This window comes from Cervus elaphus, chromosome 2, assembly GCF_910594005.1.
Source record: "Cervus elaphus chromosome 2, mCerEla1.1, whole genome shotgun sequence".
Taxonomy (NCBI): domain Eukaryota; kingdom Metazoa; phylum Chordata; class Mammalia; order Artiodactyla; family Cervidae; genus Cervus; species Cervus elaphus.
The window spans coordinates 6,774,723-6,801,181 of record NC_057816.1 but is presented as its reverse complement, the minus strand read 5'-3'; the positions used below and the strand labels follow the sequence as shown (position 1 = coordinate 6,801,181).

The 26,459-nt window shown below is 49.4% G+C and overlaps 2 protein-coding genes across 4 annotated transcripts in view; both read left to right on the top strand.

Annotated features, from left to right (window-relative positions):
- The first annotated feature begins 1,995 nt into the window (after nt 1-1,995).
- SF3B2 (splicing factor 3b subunit 2) lies at nt 1,996-17,056 on the top strand. 3 transcript variants are annotated; one of them, XM_043926400.1, is made up of 22 exons: nt 1,996-2,178; nt 2,347-2,396; nt 2,683-2,760; nt 3,847-4,095; nt 4,312-4,359; nt 5,559-5,676; nt 5,985-6,085; nt 6,448-6,544; nt 6,699-6,790; nt 8,550-8,765; nt 8,896-9,033; nt 9,243-9,323; nt 9,506-9,733; nt 10,599-10,748; nt 11,410-11,499; nt 11,610-11,717; nt 12,518-12,625; nt 12,914-13,056; nt 13,149-13,250; nt 16,100-16,199; nt 16,304-16,489; nt 16,821-17,056. In XM_043926400.1, exons 1-22 carry the CDS (start codon nt 2,046-2,048, stop codon nt 16,890-16,892), a joined length of 2,688 nt encoding a protein of 895 aa, XP_043782335.1. In that variant the 5' UTR covers nt 1,996-2,045; the 3' UTR covers nt 16,893-17,056. The 3 variants fall into 3 exon arrangements, with proteins under 3 accessions (XP_043782335.1, XP_043782317.1, XP_043782325.1); XM_043926382.1 differs by having other exon boundaries at nt 4,309-4,359; XM_043926390.1 differs by having other exon boundaries at nt 1,997-2,178; nt 2,350-2,396; nt 4,309-4,359.
- Nucleotides 17,057-18,487: 1,431 nt separating this feature from the next.
- Nucleotides 18,488-26,459, top strand: part of PACS1 (phosphofurin acidic cluster sorting protein 1) — a 146,151-nt gene continuing 138,179 nt past the window's right edge. Inside the window, exon 1 of the mRNA XM_043926355.1 lies at nt 18,488-19,077. Coding sequence (XP_043782290.1) covers nt 18,725-19,077 — 353 coding nt within the window. The 5' untranslated portion in view covers nt 18,488-18,724. The remainder of the gene's footprint in view (nt 19,078-26,459) is intronic.

Below are 26,459 nucleotides of genomic sequence, written 5' to 3'. Positions count from 1 at the left end.
TGTGAGGGTCCTTACTAAGCAGAAGGGAATGGGGAATCTCAGACTCAAGAGAACTGCTTGTGATCCGTTTGGTCCCTTGGGGAAGTCAGTTTCTCTCTGCCCGTCTTCCCTTCTGCACAATTGGAAGAGGGTCATATCCTGTCCAGGTCCCAAGGCTGTTATCATCAAATGAACACCCCGCCTGGCCTGTCCCTTTCTGGTCCTGGTCACACTGCATCCTCACGCATCAGCCCTTAGTTTATCCTGCCTCAGAGACCCCCAAGTTTTTCCTTAGCACACACATATGACTTGGGGCCTCTGGCCTCAGATGACCTGCCAGTGGTTCTCCAGTTACAGTGAGCAGAAAGACATTTCCTTTGCATCAGGAATGGTTCTGCCTGAGTGGGCTGACAAGCTGGAGGGCTGGGGGGCACTGCTGTTCTTTCTTCTGTCCTTTCTGGGTTTGGCATCTCCTCTGGGAATGTTAGGAGACTGGGATGATGGTAGTGATGAAAAGGGGGAGGGTTTAGGTTTGGGCAGGAGCAAAGAGAATTTCCTAGCCAGGGTGAGGTTGCAAGCAACCTTCCTGGCCCAGTCCTTTGTCTATCCTAAACCTCACCTTCCCTGGACCTGACATCCCGTTCTTTTTTCCCTCCTCCCAGCTACTCCTCTGTTGGGGGTGATCCGTGAAATAGAGCATGCTAGAGAGAAGGTCTGAGGGATGTGGGTGTGGAGGGCAGGGAGAGGGAATAGAGACCATTTTGAGTTGCCCAGCTCGCTCATCCAACACACATACATGCACACTGGCTGAGACCTGGCTGTCCGTGAGAGAGCAGCACTAGAATTGGAGGGGGATCTCAGAGCGAGAGGCAGAGGTGGGAAGATGAACTGAACTGACTGATCAGGACAGGGAGAAGCAGAAGGTGGGCAAGCAAGGGGCACCTGCCCATCCCTCCCTCAGGGGCATAGGCCGCTGGTGGGGTAGGACAGCACCAGACAGGGTCTGCTGCGCCAGTAGGCTGGTGGGGATGAGGGAAGAAAAGGTCCTGGGTTTATTTCCTCGTTCTTTTTTGGCCTTGCGGTGCGGCTTATGGGATCTTAGTTACCGGACCACGGATGGAACCCGGGTTTCCGCAGTGAAAGCACTGAGTCCTATCCACTGGACCACCAGGGAATTCCCCTGCGTTTATTTTCAAGACTAAAAAGGATCCAAATCTTGTCGCTTAAGACTGCTTTTTTTTTTTCTCCCAGTAATAATTTATTGAGCACCTCTAACGCCAGGTACTGTGAGACAGTAAAAACTCATGTCTTGGGAGTTGTAAGTGCAGAGAAGGGGCAAGAAAGATTTCAAAACAAATGGTGTAGGTTTGGCCGCTCCAGGGCAGGAAAGGCGGGAGACAGCTTAGCGTAGATGACATTTGAGCCGGCCAGGAAGGTGGAAAAAGGGGCTTTAGTGTGGCCCTTCCCCCAGGTCGGCATTTGGATCTCAGCCCGGAGGGCCGGCTTCGCTCCCGGCTCCGATCTCCTTTCAGCCCATTCATCCATGCCTGGGCCGGGGGTGGGCGGGCAGACAATCAGACACTGTTTTATCACAGGCATCGGCGGCAAACTCCCGCTTGGCGCCCACAGCGCGCGACCGCCGGGGGAACGAATCCCTGGAGAACGTAAGCGTCCGGGCCTCTCAAGCCCAACCAGGGAGGAGCGCCGCAAGGCGGGAGGTCTGAGCTGAGGCCAGTGAGATGCAGAAAGCACGCCCTTCGGGCAGGACCTGCTTTCCCCACAGCCCCGCCCCGGCTCTGGCCTGCAGTGTTCCCGGCGTCGCCGCCGGTCGCGGTCCTCCCGGATTTGGATCCGCAGAGACCGTGACCTGTGCACTACAACTCCCAGAAGGCTTCGCGACCAGGCTCCCTAAGGAGCATTGGCGAACGGCAGGGGGTGGGCCCTAATGGGAACTGCCAGGCAACCCTAGAGCGGACGTGGCGTATGGCCCTACCGGAAGTTCCGGGAAGTGGGCCCGGAGGCTGGTCCGAGCTTCCGGGTTGGTCGCGCGCCTTCCTGCGGCTAAGATGGCGGCCGAGCATCCCGAGCCTCCTAAGGGAGAGTTGCAGCTGCCGCCGCCGCCACCACCTGGGCACTATGGTGCCTGGGCTGCCCAGGAGCTTCAGGCCAAATTAGCAGAGATCGGAGCTCCCATCCAGGGTGAGGAGCATGGGAAGTCAAGAGCCGGAAAGTGCAGGCCTGCGGGGAAGCGGAGCTGGTTACCCAGGAGACCCAGGGGCGGGGGTTGGAGGCTGGGCGCGGGGGCCTGACTTGGGCAGGCTGGCCTGCTCGGCCTGACCTACCCCGTTGATCCTGTGCTTTGCTTAGCAGGGAGTCGCGAGGAGCTCGTGGAGCGATTGCAGACTTACACTCGCCAAGTAAGTGTTGGTGGCGGGACATGAGGATAGGCCGAGCCTTTGCAGGAGGCATTAATGACCCGTTACAACGCGGTCTTCGTTGTTTACGAATCTCGGTACAGCAAGTGGGGTCTTGGCTGCTGCTTGTCTGCCGTGTAATTGCTTTTGTATATATCGTTTCGCCCCAGAATCCATTCCGAGCTCTGGCAGACAGTCACTGAGTAAATTTTGTCGACTAGATGAGAGCGAACGCAGTTTCATGCAACAGCTCCTTTTAGACTGACCTATAGTCTTTTCTCTTTCACAGACTGGCATCGTCCTGAATCGTCCCGTTCTGAGAGGTGAAGATGGGGACAAAGCTGCTCCTCCTCCTATGTCAGCACAGGTAAGGAGGCGGTCTCACTTGATAAAATTCTTTTCTGCTCAGAGTAGCCCCTCCTCTGAGCGTACAGAGGAATGCACCTAACCCATTGGGCAGGGAGGTACACTGATGAAAGAACTGGGAACAACTCAGTTCTTCTTTCGTCCAGACTCTTACTTCCTTTCTCAGATTTCATGTATCATTTAAGATTCAGCTTAAATATCTGGAAACCTGACATAATCTTCCCCTAGCTGGAAGTAACCACTCTCTTCTCTGCCCTTCCAGTGCAGAGTTCCCATGTTATTCAGTGAGAAATTAGGGCTTACTCTCTGATTTAATTTCATACTGTCTATATTTAATCAGTCATTGGGGCACACTGGGTCTTATTTATTTAAATTCTCTCAATTTCCATGTCTTTTCTGATCCACGATTTGATTGTTTTTCTGTAGAGCAGTGGCCCTGACTTGGGGTCCAGGGACTTCTATGTGTGGCCTAAGAAGGTTTTTATTTTTTGAGGGGAGGAGGAGTTTTTAGATGGCCTTTAGAGGTGTCCCTGAGTCTCCTGAAATTGTATGTGAAGTCTGTGTTCATGATGTTTTTCTGGGACAGAGCTGATAGCTTTCATCAGTTGGTGCCCCAGAGTTAACATGCTCTTCTCTGGCTCCTGCTGTAGGGTATTCTTTTCTTTCTTTCTTTATACTTGTGGCTGCACTGGGTCTTCATTGCTGCGTGCAGGCCCTTTCCAGTTGAAGTGAGCACAGAACTACTGTTGAGTTGCAGTGTGCGGCCATCCCATTGCAGTGGTCTTTTGTTGCAGGGCATGGGCTCCAGGGTATGCCGGTTTCAGCAGCTGCAGCACACACTGCACATGGGCTTAGTTGCCCCTCAGCACGTGGAATCTTCCTAGAGCAGGACTCGAACCCATGTCCCCTGCATTGAGCGGATTCTTAACCACTGGACTATTAGGGAAGCCCATATTATTTTCTTGAACGCAAGAATTGTGCATCATTTGACTTTGAATCCCAGTGCCAGCCTTATATTAGTTCCCCAGCACATGCCTGCCATTACATAAATGCTTCGCAGTTAATGGTCTTATTTTTTTCCCCACAGCTCTCGGGGATTCCCATGCCGCCCCCACCCATGGGTCTCCCTCCTCTACAACCCCCTCCACCACCTCCACCACCCCCACCTGGACTTGGCCTTGGCTTTCCTATGGCAGTTGGACCCCGCCCACCAAACTTGGGGCCACCTCCTCCTCTCCGGGTGGGCGAGCCCGTGGCACTGTCTGAGGAAGAGCGGCTGAAGCTGGCGCAGCAACAGGCAGCATTGCTGATGCAGCAGGAGGAGCGTGCCAAGCAGGTAGGGAGGGTGGCAGCCCAAGCCTGGGTCCCACCAGCGTCCTGAAAGGGGAGTGGGGCCTCCGGGGGAGCCAGATACTGGGGCCAAGGCGTCTGGGAAGATCTGGACCCAAGTCTTTGGGGCATAGGCTAGAAGAGCAGACCAGGAAGCAGAGTTGTGGCAGCCTGGCCGGTGGGGTGCGGGTGCTGGTATGAGCTTATTTTCTTTTTTAAGCAGGGGGACCATTCACTGAAGGAACATGAACTTTTGGAGCAGCAGAAGCGGGTAATGCCTCCCTCATCCTCACCTTTGACCCCCATAGTCTAATCCATCGTCTGTCACTTCTAGTGCTTACTGTCTAAAATTAGCAGTGCCATTCAGGTTTCCCATGGAGATTACCTCATCCTCATCTAAGTTCCAGTATCTCCCAAATAATTCTTTCTTTCACGTAGCCAAGGAGTTGGTAATCTGTGGACTATAGCCTGTTTTTGTATGGCCTGTGATGTAAGGATGGTTTTTGTATATGTGAAGGACTGTTTTGGGGGGACGGGGGAAAGGAATTTACAACAGTCTACAAACAACCCAGATATTTACTGACTGGCCCATTACAGAAAAGGTTTCCTGACCCCAACTGGACTTCCCCGATGGCTCAGTGGGTAAAGAGTCTGCCTGCAGGAGACACAGGAGATATGGGTTTGATCCCTGGGTCGGGAAGATCCCCTGGAGAAAGAAATGGCAACCCGCTCCAGTATTCTTGCCTGAAAAATCCCATGGACCAGAGGAGCCTGGCAGGCTATAGCCCATGGAGTTGCAAAGAGTCGGACATGACTGAGCAACTAAGCACCCATGCATGCATGATCCCTTCTAGTCTTAAGTGATATCGTTTTAGGTACATTGGAGAGGATTCTGGGCTAATTTAGTCATTTGTATCAGACTTAGTTTAAATGTGGTGTGTTTAAGTTAGGGAATGATACATAAGATCCTCAGTTACTGAGATGCAGTGTATCAGTTGTTACCAACTAGGTTATTCAGGAGTATTAGGAGATAAACATTGACAGGAACAAACATGGAGATACTTACAGAGTATTGTCTTTGCCCAGATTGTGGCAGATCTTGAGGGGTCAGTACAAGAAAATAATTTATTGTTCTTAGAAATAACTTTTATCTTTTGGGAAGAAAAATCTTGTTAGAAAAATAGGCAGTGTTTACTAAATATTAAAAAAAATTATTAGGAACCAGCGTTTTCTTTGGGTTTTTCTTGGTGTCATTTCTAGGAGTTTTCTTTTGTTCTGAGAGGGCTCTTTCATTTAGATCAAGAGTAGAAGCATGGGGGTGGCAAGGAAGTCAGAGTGCTGGTGGTACCTGATTAATCTGTGCTGGTACCTGATTAATCTGTTACCTGGCTGAAAGGCTGCATTTGCTGGGGGATACCTGCCCAGTGGATTTCCAGAGCTGTGTGCCCAGTTCCTACTTCCCTCTCGCAGGCAGCTGTGTTACTGGAGCAGGAACGACAGCAGGAGATTGCCAAGATGGGCACCCCCGTCCCTCGGCCCCCACAAGACATGGGCCAGATTGGTGTTCGCACTCCTCTGGGTCCTCGAGGTAAGATCCTAGAAATGGAAGGGAAGGGCAAGGAAGGTGACGGAATTTTTTAACTTAAGTATATGTCACAAAAAAGTGCACATATTGTAAGTGTACAGTTCAGTGAATTTTCACAAACAACACACCCACACAGCTAGCACTTGGTCCAAGAACCAAGATTATTGGCACTTCAGAAGCCCTCCTTGCTCCCTTCTAGCCCTTCCTCTCCTCCCAAGAGTAACCATTACCCTGGCTCTGAAGCAAGGAAGGTAAATTTTAAGATGTGTGACTTACCTTTTCTGACATTAGATGTTTTTTCCTCCTCTCAGTGGCTGCTCCAGTGGGCCCCACTCCCACTGTTCTGCCCATGGGGGCCCCCGTTCCTCGGCCCCGTGGTCCCCCACCACCCCCTGGAGATGAGAACAGAGAGGTGAGATTGCAGAGTTCTTCCTGGGAACAGGAGAGTGTTCTGGAAGGGGACTATTTCTGGATTTTTAGAGAAGCATTCAAGAGAAGATGGGAGAACTTCTAAGGGTGCGGTTGGTTGGTGGAGGGGATCCATATTTACTTAAAACACACTTAGGTAGGGCAGGAAGTCAGTCGGGTCTGGCAGACATTTCTAGGGTGGGGTTCTGGGGTTCACTCTGAGGGATGCTAAGGTGTAGTTGAATCCACTTGGTGTCCGCTGTCGATGTTTCCAATGCCTGGCCAGCAGCCTTTCAAGTCCAAGAAGTAGAAGTCAAGGAAAAAGAGCCCTATGATCATCCCCTCTTCCTGGCTTGTCTCTGGCAGATGGATGACCCCTCTGTGGGCCCTAAGATCCCCCAGGCTTTGGAAAAGATCCTGCAGCTGAAGGAGAGCCGCCAGGAAGAGATGAACTCTCAGCAGGGTGAGTCTGAAGGGCTACAAGGACAGAGCCTGCAGAGCTGGGGCCAAGTCTGCCTTCCACCTCCCCTTCCCCGAGGAGGATTCTAGAGAGAAACTGGCTCTGGGGACAGAGGGATTGTGGTGAAGAGATTGATGGCCATCTTCCTTCCTTACAGAGGAAGAGGAAATGGAAACAGACACCCGGTCGTCCCTGGGCCACTCAGCATCAGAGACTGAGGAGGACACGATGTCTGTATCCAAGAAGGAGGTATGGGGGGAGCTAGATCTGGAAGGGATGTTGGAGAGAGGGTTTGGGCACTAAAAGAATCCTGTTCCAGATCTTCAATAGTTAGTAGCTGCTAGGACTTCCCTCGTGGTTCAGTGGTTAAGACTGCACTTCCACTGCAGAGGGCACAGTTTGATCCCTGGTCAGGAAACTAAGATCCCGCATGCTGTACAGTGAGGCCAAAAAAAAAGGTTAGTAGCTGCTGTCTCATGCCACTTCTTTGTCCAGAGTACCTTCAGTTCAGTCGCTCAGTCGTGTCTGACTCTGCGACCCCATGAATCTCAGCATGCCAGGCCTCCCTGTCCATCACCAACTCCCGGAGTTTACTCAAACTCATGTCCATCGAGTCGGTGATGCCATCCATCCATCTCATCCTCTGTCGTCCCCTTCTCCTCCTGCCCCCAATCCCTCCCAGCATCAGGGTCTTTTCCAATGAGTCAACCCTTCGCATGAGGTGGCCAGAGTACTGGAGTTTCAGCTTCAGCGTCAGTCCTTCCAATGAACACCCAGGACTGATCTCCTTTAGGATGGACTGGTTGGATCTCTTTGCAGTCCAAGGGACTCTCAAGAGTCTTCTCCAACACACAGTTCAAAAGCATCAATTCTTCGGCATTCAGCTTTCTTTATAGTCCAACTCTCACATCCATACATGACCACTGAAAAACCATAGCCTTGATTAGATGGACCTTTGTTGGCAAAGTAATGTCTCTGCTTTTTAATATGCTATCTAGGTTGGTCATAACTTTCCTTCCAAGGAGTAAGTGTCTTTTAATTTTCATGGCTGCAATCACCATCCGCAGTGATTTTGGAGCCCAAAAAAATAGTCAGCCACTGTTTCCACTGTTTCCCCATCTATTTCCTGTGAAGTGATGGGACCAGATGCCATGATCTTAGTTTTCTGAATGTTGAGCTTTAAGCCAACTTTTTCACTCTTCTCTTTCACTTTCATCAAGAGGCTTTTTAGTTCCTCTTCACTTTCTGCCACAAGGGTGGTGTCCTCTGCATATCTGAGGTTATTGATATTTCTCCCAGCAATCTTGATTCCAGCTTGTGCTTCTTCCAGCCCAGCGTTTCTCATGATGTACTCTGCATATAAGTTAAATAAGCAGGGTGACAATATACAGCCTTGACGTACTCCTTTGCCTATTTGGAACCAGTCTGTTGTTCCATGTCCAATTCTAGCTGTTGCTTCCTGACCTGCATATAGGTTTCTCAGGAGGCAGGTCAGGTGGTCTGGTATTCCCATCTCTTTCAGAATTTTCCACAGTTTATTGTGATCCACACAGTCGAAGGCTTTGGCATAGTCAATAAAGCAGAAATATATGTTTTTTTGGAACTCTCTTGCTTTTTCGATGATCCAGTGGATGTTGGCAATTTGATCTCTGGTTCCTCTGCCTTTTCTAAAACCAGCTTGAACCTCTGGAAGTTCACGGTTCACATATTGCTGAAGCCTGGCTTGGAGAATTTTGAGCATTACTATTTTTTTTTATTCATCTGGCCTAAATTCTTTGAGTTCTGAGTGTGATGGATGCCTCCATTTTAGAACTGAAATAACTGAGGTTCAGAGAGGTGCAGTACTTTACTCAGAGACACAGAGTTTGAGAGGGGCGGAACTTTGTGGTTTCACTTCGAGGCCTCTTTTTGCAGTTGCTTGGGGAAAATTGGGTGAGGTGATTAGGGGTTGGGAGGCAGGCATGGTGCTTTGATTCTCTGACCTAGTTGGTTTACCGTGTTTTGGCAGAAAAATCGGAAGCGTCGGAACCGAAAGAAGAAGAAAAAGCCCCAGCGTGTGCGTGCGGCGTCCTCTGAGAGCTCTGGGGACCGAGATAAAGAGTCAGGCCGCTCTCGGGGCTCGGAATCCCCAGCAGCCGACGTGGAAATTGAGTATGTGACTGAAGAGCCTGAGATTTACGAGCCCAACTTCATCTTCTTCAAGAGGATTTTTGAGGCTTTCAAGGTACAAGGAGCAGGGCACTCGGAAGGGGCACTGCTGAGCCGGGGCGGGGTGAGGGGGTGTCTTTTCAGAACCGGCTTCAGGAACCAGGGGGGGGCCCAGGGCTGGGGTTCCACGCTGTCTGTCTCGTCAGCTCACCGATGACGTGAAGAAGGAGAAAGAAAAGGAGCCAGAGAAACTTGACAAAATGGAGAACTCTGCGGTGCCCAAGAAGAAGGGCTTTGAGGAGGAGCACAAGGATAGCGATGATGACAGCAGCGACGACGAACAGGTGAGGCCACGCCCCTATCCTGATGAACAGCTGAGGCCACGTCCCGGAAACAAGGGCTCTGGGGGCGAGTGGCTGCGATGCACCCTGCAAGGGACCGCGGTGACCTCTTGCAGGGGAGAAGCCCTTCCGTGGCTTAAATTTCAGGGTAAGCTGGGAGGTCTCATGTCGCCTAAGAGTCCCACTCACAAGAGAAGATTGTTCTGTTCTAGGAAAAGAAGCCGGAAGCCCCCAAACTGTCCAAGAAGAAGCTGCGCCGAATGAACCGCTTCACCGTGGCTGAGCTCAAGCAGGTGAGCGCTGAGATGCTGAGGCGCTCCTGCAGGCCCTGGAGCCCAGGAGCTCCCGGAACCTCCAGGGTGTAGGGAGGCGGGCTTTGAAGGAGGCCCAGGATGGCCCTCTAGAGGAAGGGAAGGCAGGCAGCTTTAAGTCTGAGAAGCTCGGACTCTGCAGAGGCATGCTGCTGTGTTTCCAGCTCGTGGCTCGGCCCGATGTCGTCGAGATGCACGATGTGACCGCACAGGACCCCAAGCTCTTGGTTCACCTCAAGGCCACGCGGAATTCTGTGCCTGTGCCACGCCACTGGTGTTTCAAGCGCAAGTACCTACAGGGCAAACGAGGCATTGAGAAGCCCCCCTTTGAGCTGCCCGACTTCATCAAACGCACAGGCATCCAGGAGATGCGGGAGGCCCTGCAGGAGAAGGTGAGGGCCTGGCTGGCGCTCAGAGCTGCGCTGGGGGATCCACTCCTTAGCTGCCACCTGCTTCAGAATCGTATCTGGCTCCTCACACCCCCCTCCACATTAACTGTCTGATTGTTTATCCTTTGTTTTACACATCAGCACTGCATAGGACACATGGGGGCAGGGAGGGCAGGAGGGGAAGGACAGCTCCTGAAAGGCAGACCTCACCTCTCTGCTCAGAGCCGGCTCCCTGCCCCCACTGAGACTGCTGGTTCCTTGTGGCTCTGTTTGCCCCTTTGTCTGTCCCCCTGGCTCTGTCCCCCTGCCTGCCTGCACTTTGCAAGCTCTGTTTGAGCCGCACACCGTGACTCCTTCCTCTGCAGGTTGCTTTTGGCTATTTGTAGTTCTTTGCCTGCTGTGTGAACTGATGCCCTTGAGGCTAGAAATGTATGGTGATTGTTTAACTTCCTAAATTCCAAAATTTTAATAAATACTCTGGTTAAGTCATCAGAGAATTTTTGTGTGTAGTGCGCAGATTCAGGAGGTACCAAAGTACATGGTGCAAAGCCTGCCTCCGAGGTAGACTCTTGTCACCTGCTTTTCTGCAGAGGCAACTGATGAGGTCAGTCTTTTGATCAGATGACTTTCAAAATATTTAACATACATAGCTGAGGGTGATTTCATATATTGCATCTGTTTTGTTCAGTGTGGATCACATTTTGAGGGACTTGAGCAGGAAGGATTTTGGTGGCTTCTGTGATGATATAAATGAGGTTTCCCTCTGTCTCTTTTGGGAGCAGGGATTTGGGCCTGCCAAGAGTTGAACTTGGTGTTGTGAACACCAAGTGAACTTGGTTTTATGGTGTGTCTTCTGCCATTCTCACAGGAAGAACAGAAAACCATGAAGTCAAAAATGCGAGAGAAGGTTCGGCCCAAGATGGGGAAGATCGACATTGACTACCAGAAACTGCATGACGCCTTCTTCAAGTGGCAGACCAAGCCAAAGCTGACCATCCATGGGGACCTGTACTATGAGGTTCGGGAGGGCACGGGGAGGCAACGTTGGGCCTTGGTCACGGCTGTGTCACTCTGGGTCAGAAGGGCTCTGGAAGCAGGTGTGGTGGCCCCTCCCCTCAGCCTTCGCATTGTCCGTCAACTCCCCTTGGATGGAATGGAACTTGAAATAAGGTGGTCCTCTGAAGGAGATAGGCAGGTCACGTTTTTGAGGTGATCGTTGTTGATGGTGGGTGGTTTGGGAATTGCGGGGCCAAGGGCGGGTGGTTTTTAGATACACCTCGTATTGGGTGGGAGGAAAGGTGTTTTTTTTTTTTTCTGAGCCTTAAAATATTCATTGCCATGATATCTTGGGAATTTTGAGGTGGAAGGACCTTCGTTCTTCTCAAATGTCTTCATTTAGCAGATGAGATAGCCAGTCCTTAAACCTGGCCATGTTCTCATAGTGGGTTAATGGCTGCGCTGGGAGTCTTGCCTCTCCCCCTCCTTCCTGGCCTTTATTCCTTTCCCTACTGTAGCCAGGGAAAGAAGTGAGAGAATCAGGTGGGAACTGGCAGCCCCCACCAGGACTCCATGTCTGATATGGATAGGGACTTCTCCTCTTTGTTCTCATGTCCTCTTGCAGTTGACCTCCCAGCATGTGTCTGGAGTCCACAATATCACATGCTTGGCTTTTTCCTCAGGGGAAGGAGTTTGAGACACGGCTGAAGGAGAAGAAGCCAGGAGATCTGTCTGATGAGCTGAGGATTTCCTTGGGGATGCCAGTAGGACCAGTGAGTGCCAGTTACCCGACTGGAAAAGAAGATAAGGGGCTGCTAATTGAGGTGGGAGGGAGACAGAGGGATACGGTTGGGCAGATGATATCCTGCGCTCTCTCCTGCAGAATGCCCACAAGGTTCCTCCCCCGTGGCTGATTGCCATGCAGCGATATGGACCACCCCCGTCATACCCCAACCTGAAGATCCCTGGGCTGAACTCGCCTATCCCCGAGGTGAGTGCCGTCCTTGCCTTCATTCTTAGCTGGCTTTACATTTTAACTAGAGGATGACTTTTTTCTTCCCTTTTTCATTCTACAATGTGGTGGTGTTTTTTTTTAAAGGAGTAATTTTTTTTTTTTTAAATCCTGAGATATTTGTCATAAAATGCACAAAATGTCCAATCAGAATTGATCAGTACAAAGAAGAAAACACACCATCCACATTTCACCAATCAAATTTAATATCTGGTGAGTGTGTTCCCAGATATCTCTCTTCTTTTTTTGTCCCCCCCCCCAGATATCTCTCTTATATACACATGGATAGACAGACATAATTTTATCTCAAGAATGGCATTAAACTTACCGTTATTTTAAAATAATAAAACATTAAATAGGAAAAAAAATTAACAAAGTCATTAAAGTGAAGAAAAAAGAGGTAATTGTTCAACTTCAGGTGAAATTTTCTGTCCCTTAATAGAAACATTCTAAAAGCTTGCCAAAGTTAGGAAGAATCAATAAGAAGTTGGAGCCATGTGTTTTAAAGTACATGTTTTCAGTTTCAGAGAGTATGACTACAAAGACTCAAATTATTAGCATTTTTTATGCTTCCCACCTCCCATCTTATTACCTTCTGGTTTTTGTTGCTTGCTAATTTTGCTTTGTAATGCTTTCAAACATTTGATTCTTCTTTGTAGTTGTAATCTCAAGAGTTCCCAAGTGTTAATTCTGTACTTTGGAGCATGACTTTTCTCTCGGGCATCAGCGTGTTTCTTGGAGCCCAGGCATGGGAGTGATTTGCATTTCCTGTCTTGCAGAGCTGTTCCTTTGGGTACCATGCTGGTGGCTGGGGCAAACCCCCAGTAGATGAGACCGGGAAACCCCTCTATGGGGATGTGTTTGGAACCAATGCTGCTGAATTCCAGGTATGGGCCGTGACCAGCAAGCTTGGTCTTACTTTAGGTCATGAAGTTCAGAGATAGTTGGTTTCTAGCTTCATTATCAGAGAGCTTTGTGTTCTGAAGTTTCAAAGTCTGTGAAAGGGGTATACATTTCCCTGAGATGTAACGCAAGCTCTCCACTAGACTAGACGCGCTCTCTGGGTAGGGATTATTATCTGACTATTTACTCTTAAATCCCTCCCTTTTACAGCCACTTGACACAGGATACATGTATAGTAAACATTCGTTGAATGAATGAGTGGTGTTTTTCAGACCAAGACTGAGGAAGAAGAGATTGATCGGACCCCTTGGGGGGAGCTAGAGCCGTCTGATGAAGAGTCTTCAGAAGAAGAGGAAGAGGAGGAAAGTGATGAAGATAAGCCAGATGAGACTGGCTTCATTACCCCTGCAGACAGGTGGGGGAAGCAAGAGAGTCTGCCTCTTTGCAGTGGTCTGTTTGTGTGTGGGGACCTTGTCTCTACTCCAGAGCTTGTATCTCTCTCCACAGTGGCCTCATCACTCCTGGAGGGTTCTCGTCAGTGCCAGCTGGAATGGAGACCCCCGAACTCATTGAATTGAGGAAGAAGAAGATTGAGGAGGCGATGGACGGGTGAGGGTACCATGCAGGGCTGAGGGGGAGGATTTTCTAGGTAGCCTGGCTGACTTTCATTCCTCCCGCCTCCCATGTCCACCCGCGCCACCCCCGCACACCAGCCTTTTACTTTTTTCAACAATTATTGAACACCAGCTCTGTGCCAGGCACCGCTCTAGGCATGAGGGCATCAGCAGTTAAAAAAAGAAAGTCAGGTGAGGTAAACAGGTTGTCAGAGAAGAAGACAGTTTCAGATGTGGATCAGATATGTAGCGGAAGGAAGCTGAATAATGGGGTGTAGAGGGCTTCAGGTGGTGGGGAAGCCTTTGGGAAGGCCCACAGAGGAGGAGGTATTCGGGCTGAGAGCTGGGGCAGAAGGAATTGCAAGAGCAAATGGAAGAACACTGGAAATGTTCAAATGTTCAAATAATATACAATTCTTATGATTGAAATCTCTCTGAAAGATAACTGAGATAATTGACCGTTTAAACAAAAATAATAACCATGCAGTGGCCTTCCTTTTTGCAAGCTACAGGGTTCTAGGTTGGCAATATTTTCTTCTTTCATTGCTTTAAAGATGTTGCTCCCAGTGTCTTTTTTCCTGCATTGTGTCTGCCAGGAAATCTGTCATCATCCTTCCATTGTTCCTCTGTGCGTTCATGTCATTTTCTTCTGGCTGCTTTCAAGATTTTCTTTTTATTGCTGTTTTGAAGTTTATGATGTGCAGTGTAGTGAAGTATGTTAGTTTTCTTTGGGTTTGTTTCTTCCTTTTAATGGTTTGATAGTTTTTTATTTTCTTTTCCATTTTCTTTTTTGGCCTTACCTCGAGGCTTGTGGAATTAGATCCCTAACCAGGCATTGAACCTGGGCCCTGGGCCCCAGAAAGCAGAGTCCTAACCACTAGACCGCCAGGGAATTCCCATCTTTGGATTTCTTTACTTGTGGTTTGTTACACATCTTGAATCTGTGCTTTTATAGTTTTTATTAATTTTGGAAAAATTCTGGCTGTTATTTCTCTATTATTTTTTCCTGTTTCTCTTTCTCCTCTCATTTGGGAACTCCAATTACACATATGTTAGATCTCTTGAAGTTGTCCTGCTGCTCACTGATGACTCTGTTTATTTAAAAATTTTCTCGTTTCTTTTTGTATTTCATTTTAGAAATTTTTCCATTTGTGTCTTCAAGTTGGCTAGTAATTTTTTCTATTTCTAATCTGACATTAATCCCGTCCAATGTAGTTTTCATCTCTAGCAGTGTGATTTGGGTCTTTTTATATCTCCTGTGTCTTTTATTTGATTTTTGAACATATGGAATCCAGTTATACTAATATGTGGAAAATATTTATGTATTTGGCTGCACCAGCTCTTAGTTGTGGCACATGAAATTTTCATTGGGGCATGTGGATCTTTAGTTGTGGTATGTAGATTCTTAGATGCGGGCATGTGGGAGCTAGTTCCTTGACCAGGGGTGAAACTGGGCCTCCTGCCTTGGGAAGGCGGAGTCTTAGCCACTGGACCACCAGGGACGTGCCCTGTTATAATAACATTTTAAGGTACTTGCTTGCTGTTGCTAACATCTGGGCCAGTTCTGGGTTGGTTTAAATGAACTGATTGTTTTCCTTGGTAAGAATTGTATTTTCATGCCTCTGTATTTCTGGTAATTTTTTATTGATGTTGTGAAATGTACCTTGTCAGATTAAGGTTCCTATGAATCTTTAGCTTTGTGCAGGGTTATTACAGTTAAGGTGCTTGGAAACAGTTTGATTCTTTCAGGTCCTGCTCTTGAGGTTCATTAGGCAGGACTGAAGCAGTGCTCAGTCCTCCCCACTGCTGAGGCACGAGACCCCATACTCTACCCTGTGTCCTGTTGATCAGGCAGTGTTCCCAGACCGGAGGGAAGAGCAGGCGTGTGTGGAACTGCTAATGCCTTCGGGCGGTTCCTCCTCTGGCCTTGGTGCTTTCCTCCCACACAGTCCTCACCTAAGAACTGAGGACTGCAGGGGGTTCTCTGTAGGTCTCTTGAGTTCTTGAGTCTCTGCTTTTTCTTTTTAGGTTCTCTGTCCTGTGATCTTTAGTCGCCTTGGTTTCCCTGCACTTCCAGCTTCACCCCTTCAACTCCTGGAGTCCTCGGGGCTCTACAAGGAGCTCCCCCTCCTTGTTCTGTAGCCTGGAGACTCAGTGCAGTAGGAATCACCTCACTTGTTTCCTGGCTCTCAGGAACCACTGTCCTTTGTTGCTCATGTCCAGTCACTTGAAAACCACTGTTTCATGTATTTTGTCCAGTTTTTGATTATTTCAGGTGGGAGGGTAAGTCTGGTCCCTATTATTCCTTGTCCAGAAGCAGAAGTCTCAAGTTTTGCATATTCAAGGAAGAAAAAGAAAGGGTACTAGGGCTAGAACCTAATGAGCAGGGATTAAATAAGGGGCCAGATTATGAACCTTTTAGGTCACAGGGACGAGTTTGGGTTTATTCAAATAATGATTAGGAGCCGCAGAGGATTTTGGACAGAGAAGTGACAGGATCTGAAATCTTTTTTTATGTCTGGCTGCTTAGTGAGGGTGGATTTTCATCTCTTCTGGGGAGGGGGTGGGGAGGAAGTCATGGTCTGGGTTGATACTGGTATATTTACTCTTGGTTTTCGAGTAGAATTCTTGAAATAGGTGATACTTTTTCATCTTATGGGTCTCCATGACCTGTAGAGGCAGCTCGGACATTATTTTTTCCCCTGGGTGTCTTGGAATCTCGGGGGAGCTCAGCGGAGCTCAGTGGGGGTGCTGCCCTTGTTCCTTCCATTGTCCCTTCTGGAGACCCTTTCATCCTTTCTTTTTGGGGCTTGACCCCCTTGTTTGCCTCCTTGTCCTTCACAGAAGTGAGACGCCTCAGCTGTTCACTGTGTTGCCAGAGAAGAGAACAGCCACTGTAGGGGGCGCCATGATGGGCTCAACCCACATCTATGACATGTCCACGGTGAGCACTTGGAGGACACTGGTTCAGGGGGCTGGGATAGCGGGCAGGAGCTCCAGCTTCCGAGCCTCGCTTTGGAGAAGACAGTGCTCTGATTTCTTTTCCAGGTTATGAGTCGGAAGGGCCCGGCCCCTGAGCTGCAGGGTGTGGAAGTGGCCCTGGCACCCGAAGAGTTGGAGCTGGATCCCATGGCCATGACCCAGAAGTATGAGGAGCACGTGCGGGAGCAGCAGGCACAAGTGGAGAAAGAAGACTTCAGTGACATGGTGGCCGAGCATGCTGCCAAGCAGAAGGTAGGAGCGCACACGGGGCCCGGCTGTGTGAGAGCCAGGGATTGGGGCTGCCTTTCTCTGAGGGGTGGTGTCCTCTAGAGGTGAGAGGAAGGGAGGACGCACTGCCTGCTGCCCTGAGCTTCCTGGGTGCTGGGAACCTTAGGAATCCTCCGGCGGGCTGCCCTCTTTAAGGACGATGAAGCTGAGACACAGGAGGGGAAGGAACTCGTCTGAGGATTCCAGTTTCTAGTCGTTTTCCACAGATGTGGCCACGTCAGGCTGCCCACCCTTGTTTTGGGGAATCAGCGGGTTGTTTAACCTGTTGTGACCTATTTCTCTTTCTCTCCTACAGCAAAAGAAACGGAAAGCTCAGCCCCAGGACAGCCGTGGCGGCAGCAAGAAATATAAGGAGTTCAAATTTTAGGTCCCCGTCTTACACGTGGCCTTCTTTAAAGCCCTTTGCCTGGACATCTGGGCTTCTTCACACTTGGGCCCGAAGAACCAGCTCTCCTGCTATTCCCAAGGCCTTGTCGTTTTCATGTTCTTATTTTAGACCTGTTTTGTAAATAAAGCCGTTTCCCAAGGAAAGAGATGAATATGTAACACTCCTGATCATCCCTCTTTTAGTCCCCTCCTGCAAAAGGATGAAAACAGCCATTTTCTGTGGCCTAAAGTGGTCCAGTGTCTGGGGGCGGGCACCTGGAGCAGATGTTACAGTTAAGACTGGTGATGAAGCTAAAGCCACTCTGAGACTTTTTTTTTTAAACCACTGCCCGCTTTTGTAGGAAGGCTCTGGAGGAAGGACCTCCAGGTCTGGTTTGACCTTACTAGTGTGTCCTTGGGGACTAAAAATAGCCAGCTTAGCGCCCAGCTGGGCTGAGGAAGTGCAGTGGGCTTGGGAAGTAGGCCAGGTCAGGCCTTCTAACAGACGATGTGGCCAAGAGTCCAGGTCCTCACCTGGGAGAAAACACAGCTCTAAACCTCTAGATTGTCCTGAGTCCATGTGAGCCCCTGGGTGGTTTCATCAACCATCTCTAGGTTTAGGAGGTGGGGGCATGGCTGGGGGCTGCTTTCCCAGGTTCTAGGCCCCCGTGTCCCTGAAGTCTTTCTGACAGGCTGGGCTGGGTTGGACCCATGGCTCCCACAGGCAGCTGCCAGGCACTGGGGAGAGAAGTCAGTGCTGCTGTGCCGCTCCTGCTGGTGTTGAGTGCACCATCTGAGGAGCTGCCATGCGGGAGGCTTCCAGATGCTTCCCGGAGCGGGGAGTGTGGGTGACTCCGGGGAGGATGAGGCAGTTGAGCAAGACCTCAGAAGGAATAGGATTGTAGAAATATAGTAAGTGATGAGGCAGAAAAATATTCCAAGTATAAGAAGTTGAGGGCAGAGATGGGGACTTGGGACTCTAATGGTTCTTTAGGAGGGGGACATCGCAGTCAGAAAATAAGGGCTTAGCTTTAGAATTCACCCGTGCCAAAGGCCTTTTCGACTCTAGGTCCTTGAGACCCTGCCCACACTGGGGAGAAGGGCGGAAACTGCCCGGCCCAGAGGCGCCCAGTCGACCGCTGGGTCCCCATAGCGCCCTTTGCTGGTCGTGGCGAAGAAGCCCCCCGGAGCCACAGCGCGGGCGCCAAGTCGGCGGTCGGAAAGCGGGTTTGAGCGGGCGGCGGGTCGGGCCTCAGTCTACAGACACTAGGGGGCCGAGGCGCGCCCCCGCGGCATCCCTCTCCCGGCCGGGACCGCGCCCCGGAAAAGCGGGGTTTCCGCTTGGCTCTGCTGCCACCGCGGAAAAGAACGAGGGGAGAGAAATGGGCGGCGAGGTTTAGCGGGCTGCCGCCGGGCCGCGAATTTAAGGAGAGGACCCGGCGGAGGGCGCCAAGCCGCCGACCACCTCCCCTGAGGAGCGAGGGGCGCGCGCGCCCACAGGCTTGTCCAGGGCGCGCGCCCGAGCGCGGCCCCGCCCCCGAGCGCTGGGTGGGGCGGGCGCGGGCCGGGGCTCCCCGCCCCCTCCCCGGACACGCCCACCCAGTGTCTCGGCGGCGCGAGCCGCAACAGGCAGCGGCGGGCGAGCGCGAGGACCGCGCGCCGCGAGGCCCCGCGCGTGCGTGCAGCTCGCGCTCGCGCGCTCAAGCGGGCGGGCTGAGCAGACGAATCGAGCCCCCGCCGCCGCCGCCGCCGCCGCGGGAGAAGCCTGGGCGGTCCGCTCGGCCGTCGCCTCGATCCCCGTAACCCCCGCGCCTCCCCGCCCCCGGCCGGGCCATGGCGGAACGCGGAGGGCCGGGCGGTGGTCCCGGAGGCGCCGGGGGCGGCAGCGGCCAGCGGGGCTCCGGGGTCGCCCAATCCCCGCCGCAGCCGCCGCCGCCGCAGCAGCCGACGCCGCCGCAGCAGCCGACGCCCCCCAAGCTGGCCCAGGCCACCTCGTCGTCCTCGTCCACCTCGGCGGCGGCCGCCTCCTCCTCGTCCTCGTCCACCTCCACCTCCATGGCCGTCGCGGTGGCCTCGGGCTCCGCGACTCCCGGCGGCCCGGGGCCAGGCCGCACCCCCGCCCCCGTGCAGATGAACCTGTATGCCACCTGGGAGGTGGACCGGAGCTCGTCCAGCTGCGTGCCCAGGTGAGCGGCGGGCGGGGGGCGACCAGGCTCTCGGGGGCCGCCCAGCCGGGGCTGTGACAGGCCCCCGCCTTCCTATTCCTCCCCGTCCCGTCGGCCAAGGGGGGCGCCCCGGCCCTGGATTCCCCCTCGGCTGCCTCCCTGCCCGGCCTCCCGGGGCTCCTCCCGGGGGGACCCCGCCCTCCCCTGGCGTGCCCACCTTCGGTCTCGGGCCGGGACCACCCTTTTGCCCTCCTAGAGCGGGGCCCACTGGATTCTCTGCCCAGGGCCTTCTGACAGAATCCGGCCTTCCTGTCCGTTTCCCGGTGAAAGTCACAGACTTTTTTCCCTGCCTCGCCAGCGCCTGTGGGCTGTACCTGTGTTACATGGATGTGGTATAGATCTCTCTAGATATTATTATTTCCTAATATACTTGGCATGTGCCAAACACGGTTGTCACCTTCTGCCAGGTAAAGCCCGTATGGTAACCTTTAGGGCTTCTAGTTTGTGTTCAAAACACACGTCCATTTGTACTCCAAATACACACATTCTGTCCGGGCTTTTATGGTCTTAGAAAAGTCCTGTGTTTTCAAGTGCATTTTTCATCGTCTCCTCCCCACCCCCAGTAACCGGTCACATATTCTCCTAGTCCTGCAGGGCCGCATAAAATTATTGCCTTGTTCCTAACTGCAATCCATTCCTCTGTCTGTTGGAACCGTCTGGGGACTTTCCACTGGTAAAACATACCTGAGTTGGGGCTGTTTTCTGTTTCTGTATGGGCAAGGCAGTCTTCCCACACTCCTCGGGGCCGGTGTGCAGTGTCTCAACAGCTTACCCCTCCACTAGACACTGCGGAGTTGGTTTCACCCAGGAAGCCCAGAGAAGTGCCTGAAGGTGGTCTTTTTTTCTATCGCCTCTAAACCGAGTTGATTCTGTTGTCTTGGAGTGTGACTTGCTCCTCACTCTGGAAGCCCATCTTGGGCAGATGGACATGTAAGTGGGGTTAGGGAGCATGGTTTGGTTACATCTTCAACTCTCGTGTTTCTCCAGCCCCCTTCTATTTCGAGTTGTTCCATGCATGCAAAGTGATGTATGTCCTAAAGAGGACTTTAAAAAAAAAATGACAAGAAGCACATCTCTGTCCTCGACTCAGCTTGAGAAAGAGCATTAGAGTTGTGTTGGAGCCTTGGGTGCCTCTTCCCAGTCACGTCCCCGTCTTCCCCCTACAAAGGTAAACATTATTCTGAATTGTGTGTCCCTCATTTCCTGGTCTTTTAAAATTAGTTTTACTACATGTGTGCATCTCTAGACAATGTTTTTTCGTTGTGAATGTTTTGGGAAGTTTATATAAATGCTATCATAATGTATGTGTTCTGTGACCTACTTGTGTTTGTGTGTGTGTGTGTATGTGAACTCAGCATTAAGTTTGTGAGAATCATCAATGCTCTATGGTAACTCGAAATATTTTCCCTAAAGTGTAAGAATTTCACAGTATGAATATATCATAAATCACCTTTTGATGAACATTTGGGTTGTTTCCTGTTTGTTAACACGAGCAGTAATGCTATAAATATTTTTGCCCAGGACTCTTGGCGCTTCTCGCAAAAGTTTCTTTAGGATGGTCTTTGTGTGTAGGGGTGGAGTTGCGGTTGGAAGGATAGACATCTGGAATGTTTTTAGATAATGCTGGGTTGTGTTCCATCAGTCCCCCTCTGCTCTTGGCGTCCCTGTGTCTCAGCGTCCGCTTCACTGATTTTACTTTCTTTTTTCTCTATCCTTTCTTCAGGGCAATCGCGAGCCACACCAGTTTGCTTTGGTTTGGCCAACACCCTAACACACACCAGACTCAGCTAGGAGTTTAGTTTGTGGTGGCTTACCCCTCCTGGTCCTAAGCAGGCCAGCCTTTCTCTTTCTGTTCAGGCCCATCTATAGCTGAAAGCCTCATCTGCTTCTTTCAAATATATGAGCACTAAGTCCCTCCTCCCTGGATCCAGTGTGAGTAATGCAGGCTTGCCTGTGCTTCCTTCACATCTCTCACTAGGTTTGGTGACATTTGGACAGCTGCCTTCTCTAGCTTGTTAGATCGAAACGGCATAAGCTTACTGACAAGAAGCTGCTGTGCCAGCAAGGAGGATAAATAAAATCACTGATGGCTGTTGATTTCCAGTCTGTCCCTATTGGTCACCCAGAGGTCCACAGAATAAATTTTTCGCCCAAGGAACAGCCAGGCATCCTGATGAAATCAGGAATTATGTTGACGTGGTGTGAGAGCCTCAGGCTGGCTTATTGCTGTCACCTGCAGGGAGCATGCAGTCAGGTCATGTCTACTAACCAATCCTTGGGACTGTCAGCTGTCCTGCTCCAACTTTGTTTTCCACCCATCACCCTTGTGCCTCCCAGCTCCTTGTGGAACACTTGTGCTCTTTGGAGCGTGTTGTTTTATCTGCAGGATGGAAAATAATGCCCTGTGGGGAGAAAATGGCCTGCTCTTGGCCCTTCCCGTTATTACAGCCATCCACTTAGTTTGAGGTCTCCTTGGTATGCTTGTTCACGCTGTTTAGAGTATATTGGCAGTCTGTACTCTGTACCCAGCACGCTGAATTTCACCTTGAACTAACACTGTCATCTCATGAAGCTCAGATGAGACATAAACGTGTGATTTATGTGCACTTGAGAAATGTCAGTGTGATTTTATGACCCAAGGTTAGGTATGTATGAAACGTCGTGGGATGCAGTCTAGTGAAAACGTCATCCTCTGCCTGGTGTGGAGAAGAGAGTTGAAGAGCTGAGCGCAGGGAATGTCATGCTCCTTTTCTTGATCCCTGTAGAAATATAATGTACTTTTGGGGAAGGAAAAAAACAGCTTTCCCTTTACTAGATGTTTAAGTAAAATTGTTTCTTAAGTAACAATTTTCTGCTCTGACTTAACAGGTACTAAATTCTTTCAGAATCCACAGTACTTTTTTTTATGAATGAAGAGCATACCTGTAGTTGGCTTTAAAAATTACTAAACTGTTCTATTCATTGCCATTTTTTATCAGTATTTTTTAAAATAAAAAGATGTTTTTTCCAAAAAAAAAAAATCAGTAGATTTTTATTCTTCGCACCTGGAACTTCAAATTTTTCACTGAAATATAGTTGATGGGCAATGTTATGTTAGTTTCAGATGTACTGCAAAGTGATTTGACATTTGCATACATTACAAAATGGTCGTGGTGCATCAGTAACCATCTGTCCCCATACAAACTTATTACAGTAGCCCTGATCATATTTCTTATGCTGTATATGACTTCTCTGTGGCTTAAAATAAAAAGATTAATACATGTCCATGATTAGAAATTCCAGCAGTACAGGAAGATGAAAATTGTAAAGGAAAGCCCCTGTGTCTGTTCTTACTCCCCAGAGGTAATCATTGTGAAATATGTTAAGATTCTGGACTTCCCTGATGGCTCAGCGGGAAAGAATCCTCCTGCCAGTGCAGGAGACTTGGGTTCGATCCTTGCATCGGGAAGATCCCCTGGAGAAGGAAATGGCAACCCAGTATTCTTGCTGGGAAATCCCTTGAACAGAGGAGCATGGCAGGCTACAGTCCATGGAGTCGTAAAGAGCTGGGCACGACCTAGTGGCTAAACAACCACCACCCGTGGGTAGGTCTGTTACAATAGTTCCTTTATGAAATTCGCAGCTTTTGAAGCGGCACCGCTCCACACTCAGGAGTGCTGCCTCGTCTGTGGTCCAGAGTGCGGACAGTGGTGTGGCATCATCGTCGGCACCAGGCGGCAAGTTGCTTGATGTCACAGAAGAGTTTTAGTGTCTCATTGATCCCTTCTCTGTGCTGTTTGTATGGTGACGTCTCCCCTCACATTCTTTCCTCTTTTTGAGTTGTGTAAGTAGGAGAGACAGAAAGATGATTAAATTTCATAAGTGTGCAGAATTCTTTCTGTGGTGTCAAACTGACTATGAGGGGACAACATGTGCTCTGCTGTATCACTCACGAATTGTATCACATTTGTCTTTGAGCCCAGAGCATATTTGCATATTCTTATCTGTGTGTGTGCTTAGGGAAGGAGCTCAGTGGTTATCAGTCACTTCTCCTTTAGACCACATTTAGAAAAAAAAGGATGTGACCATGGCCAAGTTGGCGTCACTGGCCTGCAGTAGGATTGTTAATTTCATGAAGGCCCTTGAGGCCAGTTGCCCCTCTAACCGTGAAAGTACTAGGCAAGCCAGGATATACTGCTGTGTGTTCTTCCTGTGTGCTGGGGCAAATTCTCCAATCCTTTGGTGTTTTGGTCTATTGATTGGGAATACTTTTACTTACTATCCATTTTAATATGTGGGTGAAATAAATGTAAAATAGGACAGGGTCTTTGCTGGTGATCTAGGGGTTACGACAGCACACCTCCCCTACAGGGGACATGAGTTCAATCCCTGGTGGGGGAACTGAGATCCCACATGCCTTGTGGTATGGCTGAAAAATAGAAAAAGAAACAGTTGATAAAATAGGACCTGTAGATCTACAGGAGAAAGTACTTCTTAAATGATAGATATAAAGTAAATGTAATTGGTCAAAAAGAGACCTGGTGAAATTTCTATTATTTCCCTAGCACTGAAAGTCTGAAAAGCGTATCTGTACCTTAGAAGATTTGAATTTCACATTGTGAGTGTTGTAATAGAATAGCCTCTCTATCGGGGTAATATTATCCACCGTCCCTGCGGAAGCTCAGATTCCTTAAGTCAGAGACGGAATGACTTTCACAGAGTTTTACATGTATTGATTTACAGATCTTTTGGACACATGAGTGGTTATGTGATTTCCTTTTAAACTAGATTTCCAGTTTCTTAGCTGAGCCAATAAGCTGCTGCTGTTCTTCCTTCTGGTACCTTCTCCATGTGCATGAGAGAGCTGCCAGCCAAAAAGTGCTAGGGCCGTGTGTTTTTACTGCTTCATTCCATGAGGCTTGTCCTGTTTTGGCCTGGACTTGAAGGCTCAGTGGGTCCTCTGAAATTTGCAGTCAGCTTGGCTTTGATCTCTCACATTCTGGGAGCACTTTGGGAAAACATGGAAGCTGTGGAAATGATGGCAAGAGTTGGGTCTTTTTCCAGTGTGAGTTTGGAGTGGTATTAAGGGCTCTAGAGAAAAGACAGGAGCTTGAAGTTGGCCACGGGGCTGGCCTTGAGCAAGGTGGTTTGGTTCTAGACTGGCGAGCCAATTCAGAATCCTCCCTTCTTCAGGCTTAGTTAGAGGAATAACCAGCATAGCTTGGGAGGATTTTAGAGAACCAGCGTGTGTGCCCGGGCACCACCTCTAGAGTCATTCACAGGGCAGTGATCTGATGAGAAAGCCTGCTGAATCCACTTTCCGTTTTATGTTATTACAAACCAGAGAATGGCTGTAGTCACAGCTCAGGGAGCCACTTAGGCGGACTGGTGCCTGGCCTCTGCCTTGGGTAGTGCCATGGAGAAGGCCAGTCAGTGATGATGTATTATTGCTTAGCTTTTAGATCTTCCAGAAGACAGTTACTTAAAACATTTCGTTTGAAATTCGATTATGTCTTAAGATCATAGGCTATTTTATCTTTAAAGCTGTGCTGTTCAATACAGTAGCCAACTAGCCATGTATGGCTACTTAAATATTAATTGAAATTGAATAAAATTTAAAACCCTCTTCCTTCGTTGTATTGGCTGCATTTCGTGTCATACCAGTCACCTGTGGCTGGTGGCTGCCATGTTTATGGTTTTTTCTAATTTGTTTAATTAGACTGAGTCCTCAGTCTGTCCTCTTCCAAGTTATTTTAAAATGTCCCTTTTCTTATCTCTTCCAAGGGCCCATTGGTTTTCTTCTGTTAGTGTCCCCTCTTTAAACGTTTTTACCTTCTACTCAGCTTGCTTCCTCCTGGAGAGAATTTGCTTCCTGATGCTTCCTTGTCCATTTGTTTCTCACGATTTTAGGTCTTAGTCAATATCTATGGAGAAAACTGGAGGCATTCACTCCAAAATGGGTTTTAGTTGATAGGATTATGTGTGATACTAATTTCTGTCCTTGTGTATTTTTGGTGATTTCCAGACTTTCTGTAATAAACACATATTACGGAAAAGACCGGTAAATGTTGTTTTAAAAATAAATGTTTAGGGACTTCCCTGGTGGTCCAGTGGCTAAGACTCAGAGCTCCCAATGCAGGGAGCCTGGGTTTGATCCCTGGTTGGGGATCTAGATCCCGCATGCCGCAGCTAAAATCCAGTGCAGCCAAATGAATAAATACTTTAAATATTTTAAAAATAAATAAATATCTGAAGATACGTATCAGCTCTACTCGGTTGTATACATATGTCAAAGGAGGGAAACTTACAAATTTTATATCACAATAAAGCTGTGAAAAAATGTTGGATGGTTGAGACATGGTGGGGCACCGAGGTTTCACTCTACTCCTCACCCTCCTTTCTTGGTTCTAGAGTTGCCTGCTCATCTTTACTGATAGCAAAAATGTTGACTGGGGAGTGCTTTGTCCTCTGCCCTCTTCGTGGTGATGGGTGGCGAGGCACAGGTGAGGAGGGGGCATTGATATTGGAGTTTAGTGATAGCTTTGCCAATTTTTCTGACCCCGAGTACTGTTCTTCCTCTTCCCCCCTTAGAAGTAATGATGCTCCGCACCTCCCAGATGAACCTGTGTTTCATTCATCCTTTCAGCACTTTCAGTTCTGTAGAGAGAGGCACTTGGTAGTATCCAGAGATGATGTTGGCAAAAGTTTTTTTAGAACTATAATATACCTCTTAGAAATTACACTGTGAGATCAGGTAATAGACAAAGTCCATTCTCTTCTAGCGTGAACATTCTAGTGGAGGGAGACAGGTAGTAAGCATGTCAAGTGTGTGTGATTTACCCTGGATGTTTTTTTAGTGACTCGGTGTGGATATAGGTAGGTGTGAAAGGAGTGATGTTTTAAAACTTGGTCCCTGTTACAGTATCTGCTCCTCTCTTAGTCTGCCACCTCCTCTGGATGGCAGTCTGCCTCTCAGAGCCTGTTCTGAGCAAGATCCTCCCCCCCGCCCTCCCCCCTCGCCAGGTAACAGTTTGGATGTGCTAAGTGGAACCTTAATTGTCCCTAAGGAAATTTAGCCTGATTATTGTTCTTAGATGTAGGAAGGTGTATTTTCTTTACAGTTTTTCTCCAAAACTCTTGTGTGTCTGTCTGTGTGTCTGTGTGTCTGTGTATGTGTCTGACTTTGAGCTTCCTTTTGTTCCTCTTGTTATAAGTGAGACAGAGATTCTTTGTAGTGGTTTAAATGGTTTAGAAAAACACAAAAGGCTTAGGACATCAGTTGTCATTTATTTGGTCCCTCCTCAAGGACCTTTTCCTCTCTGTTGCTTGAAAATACCAAATGGCTTCAGGGGTTAGATTGTAGC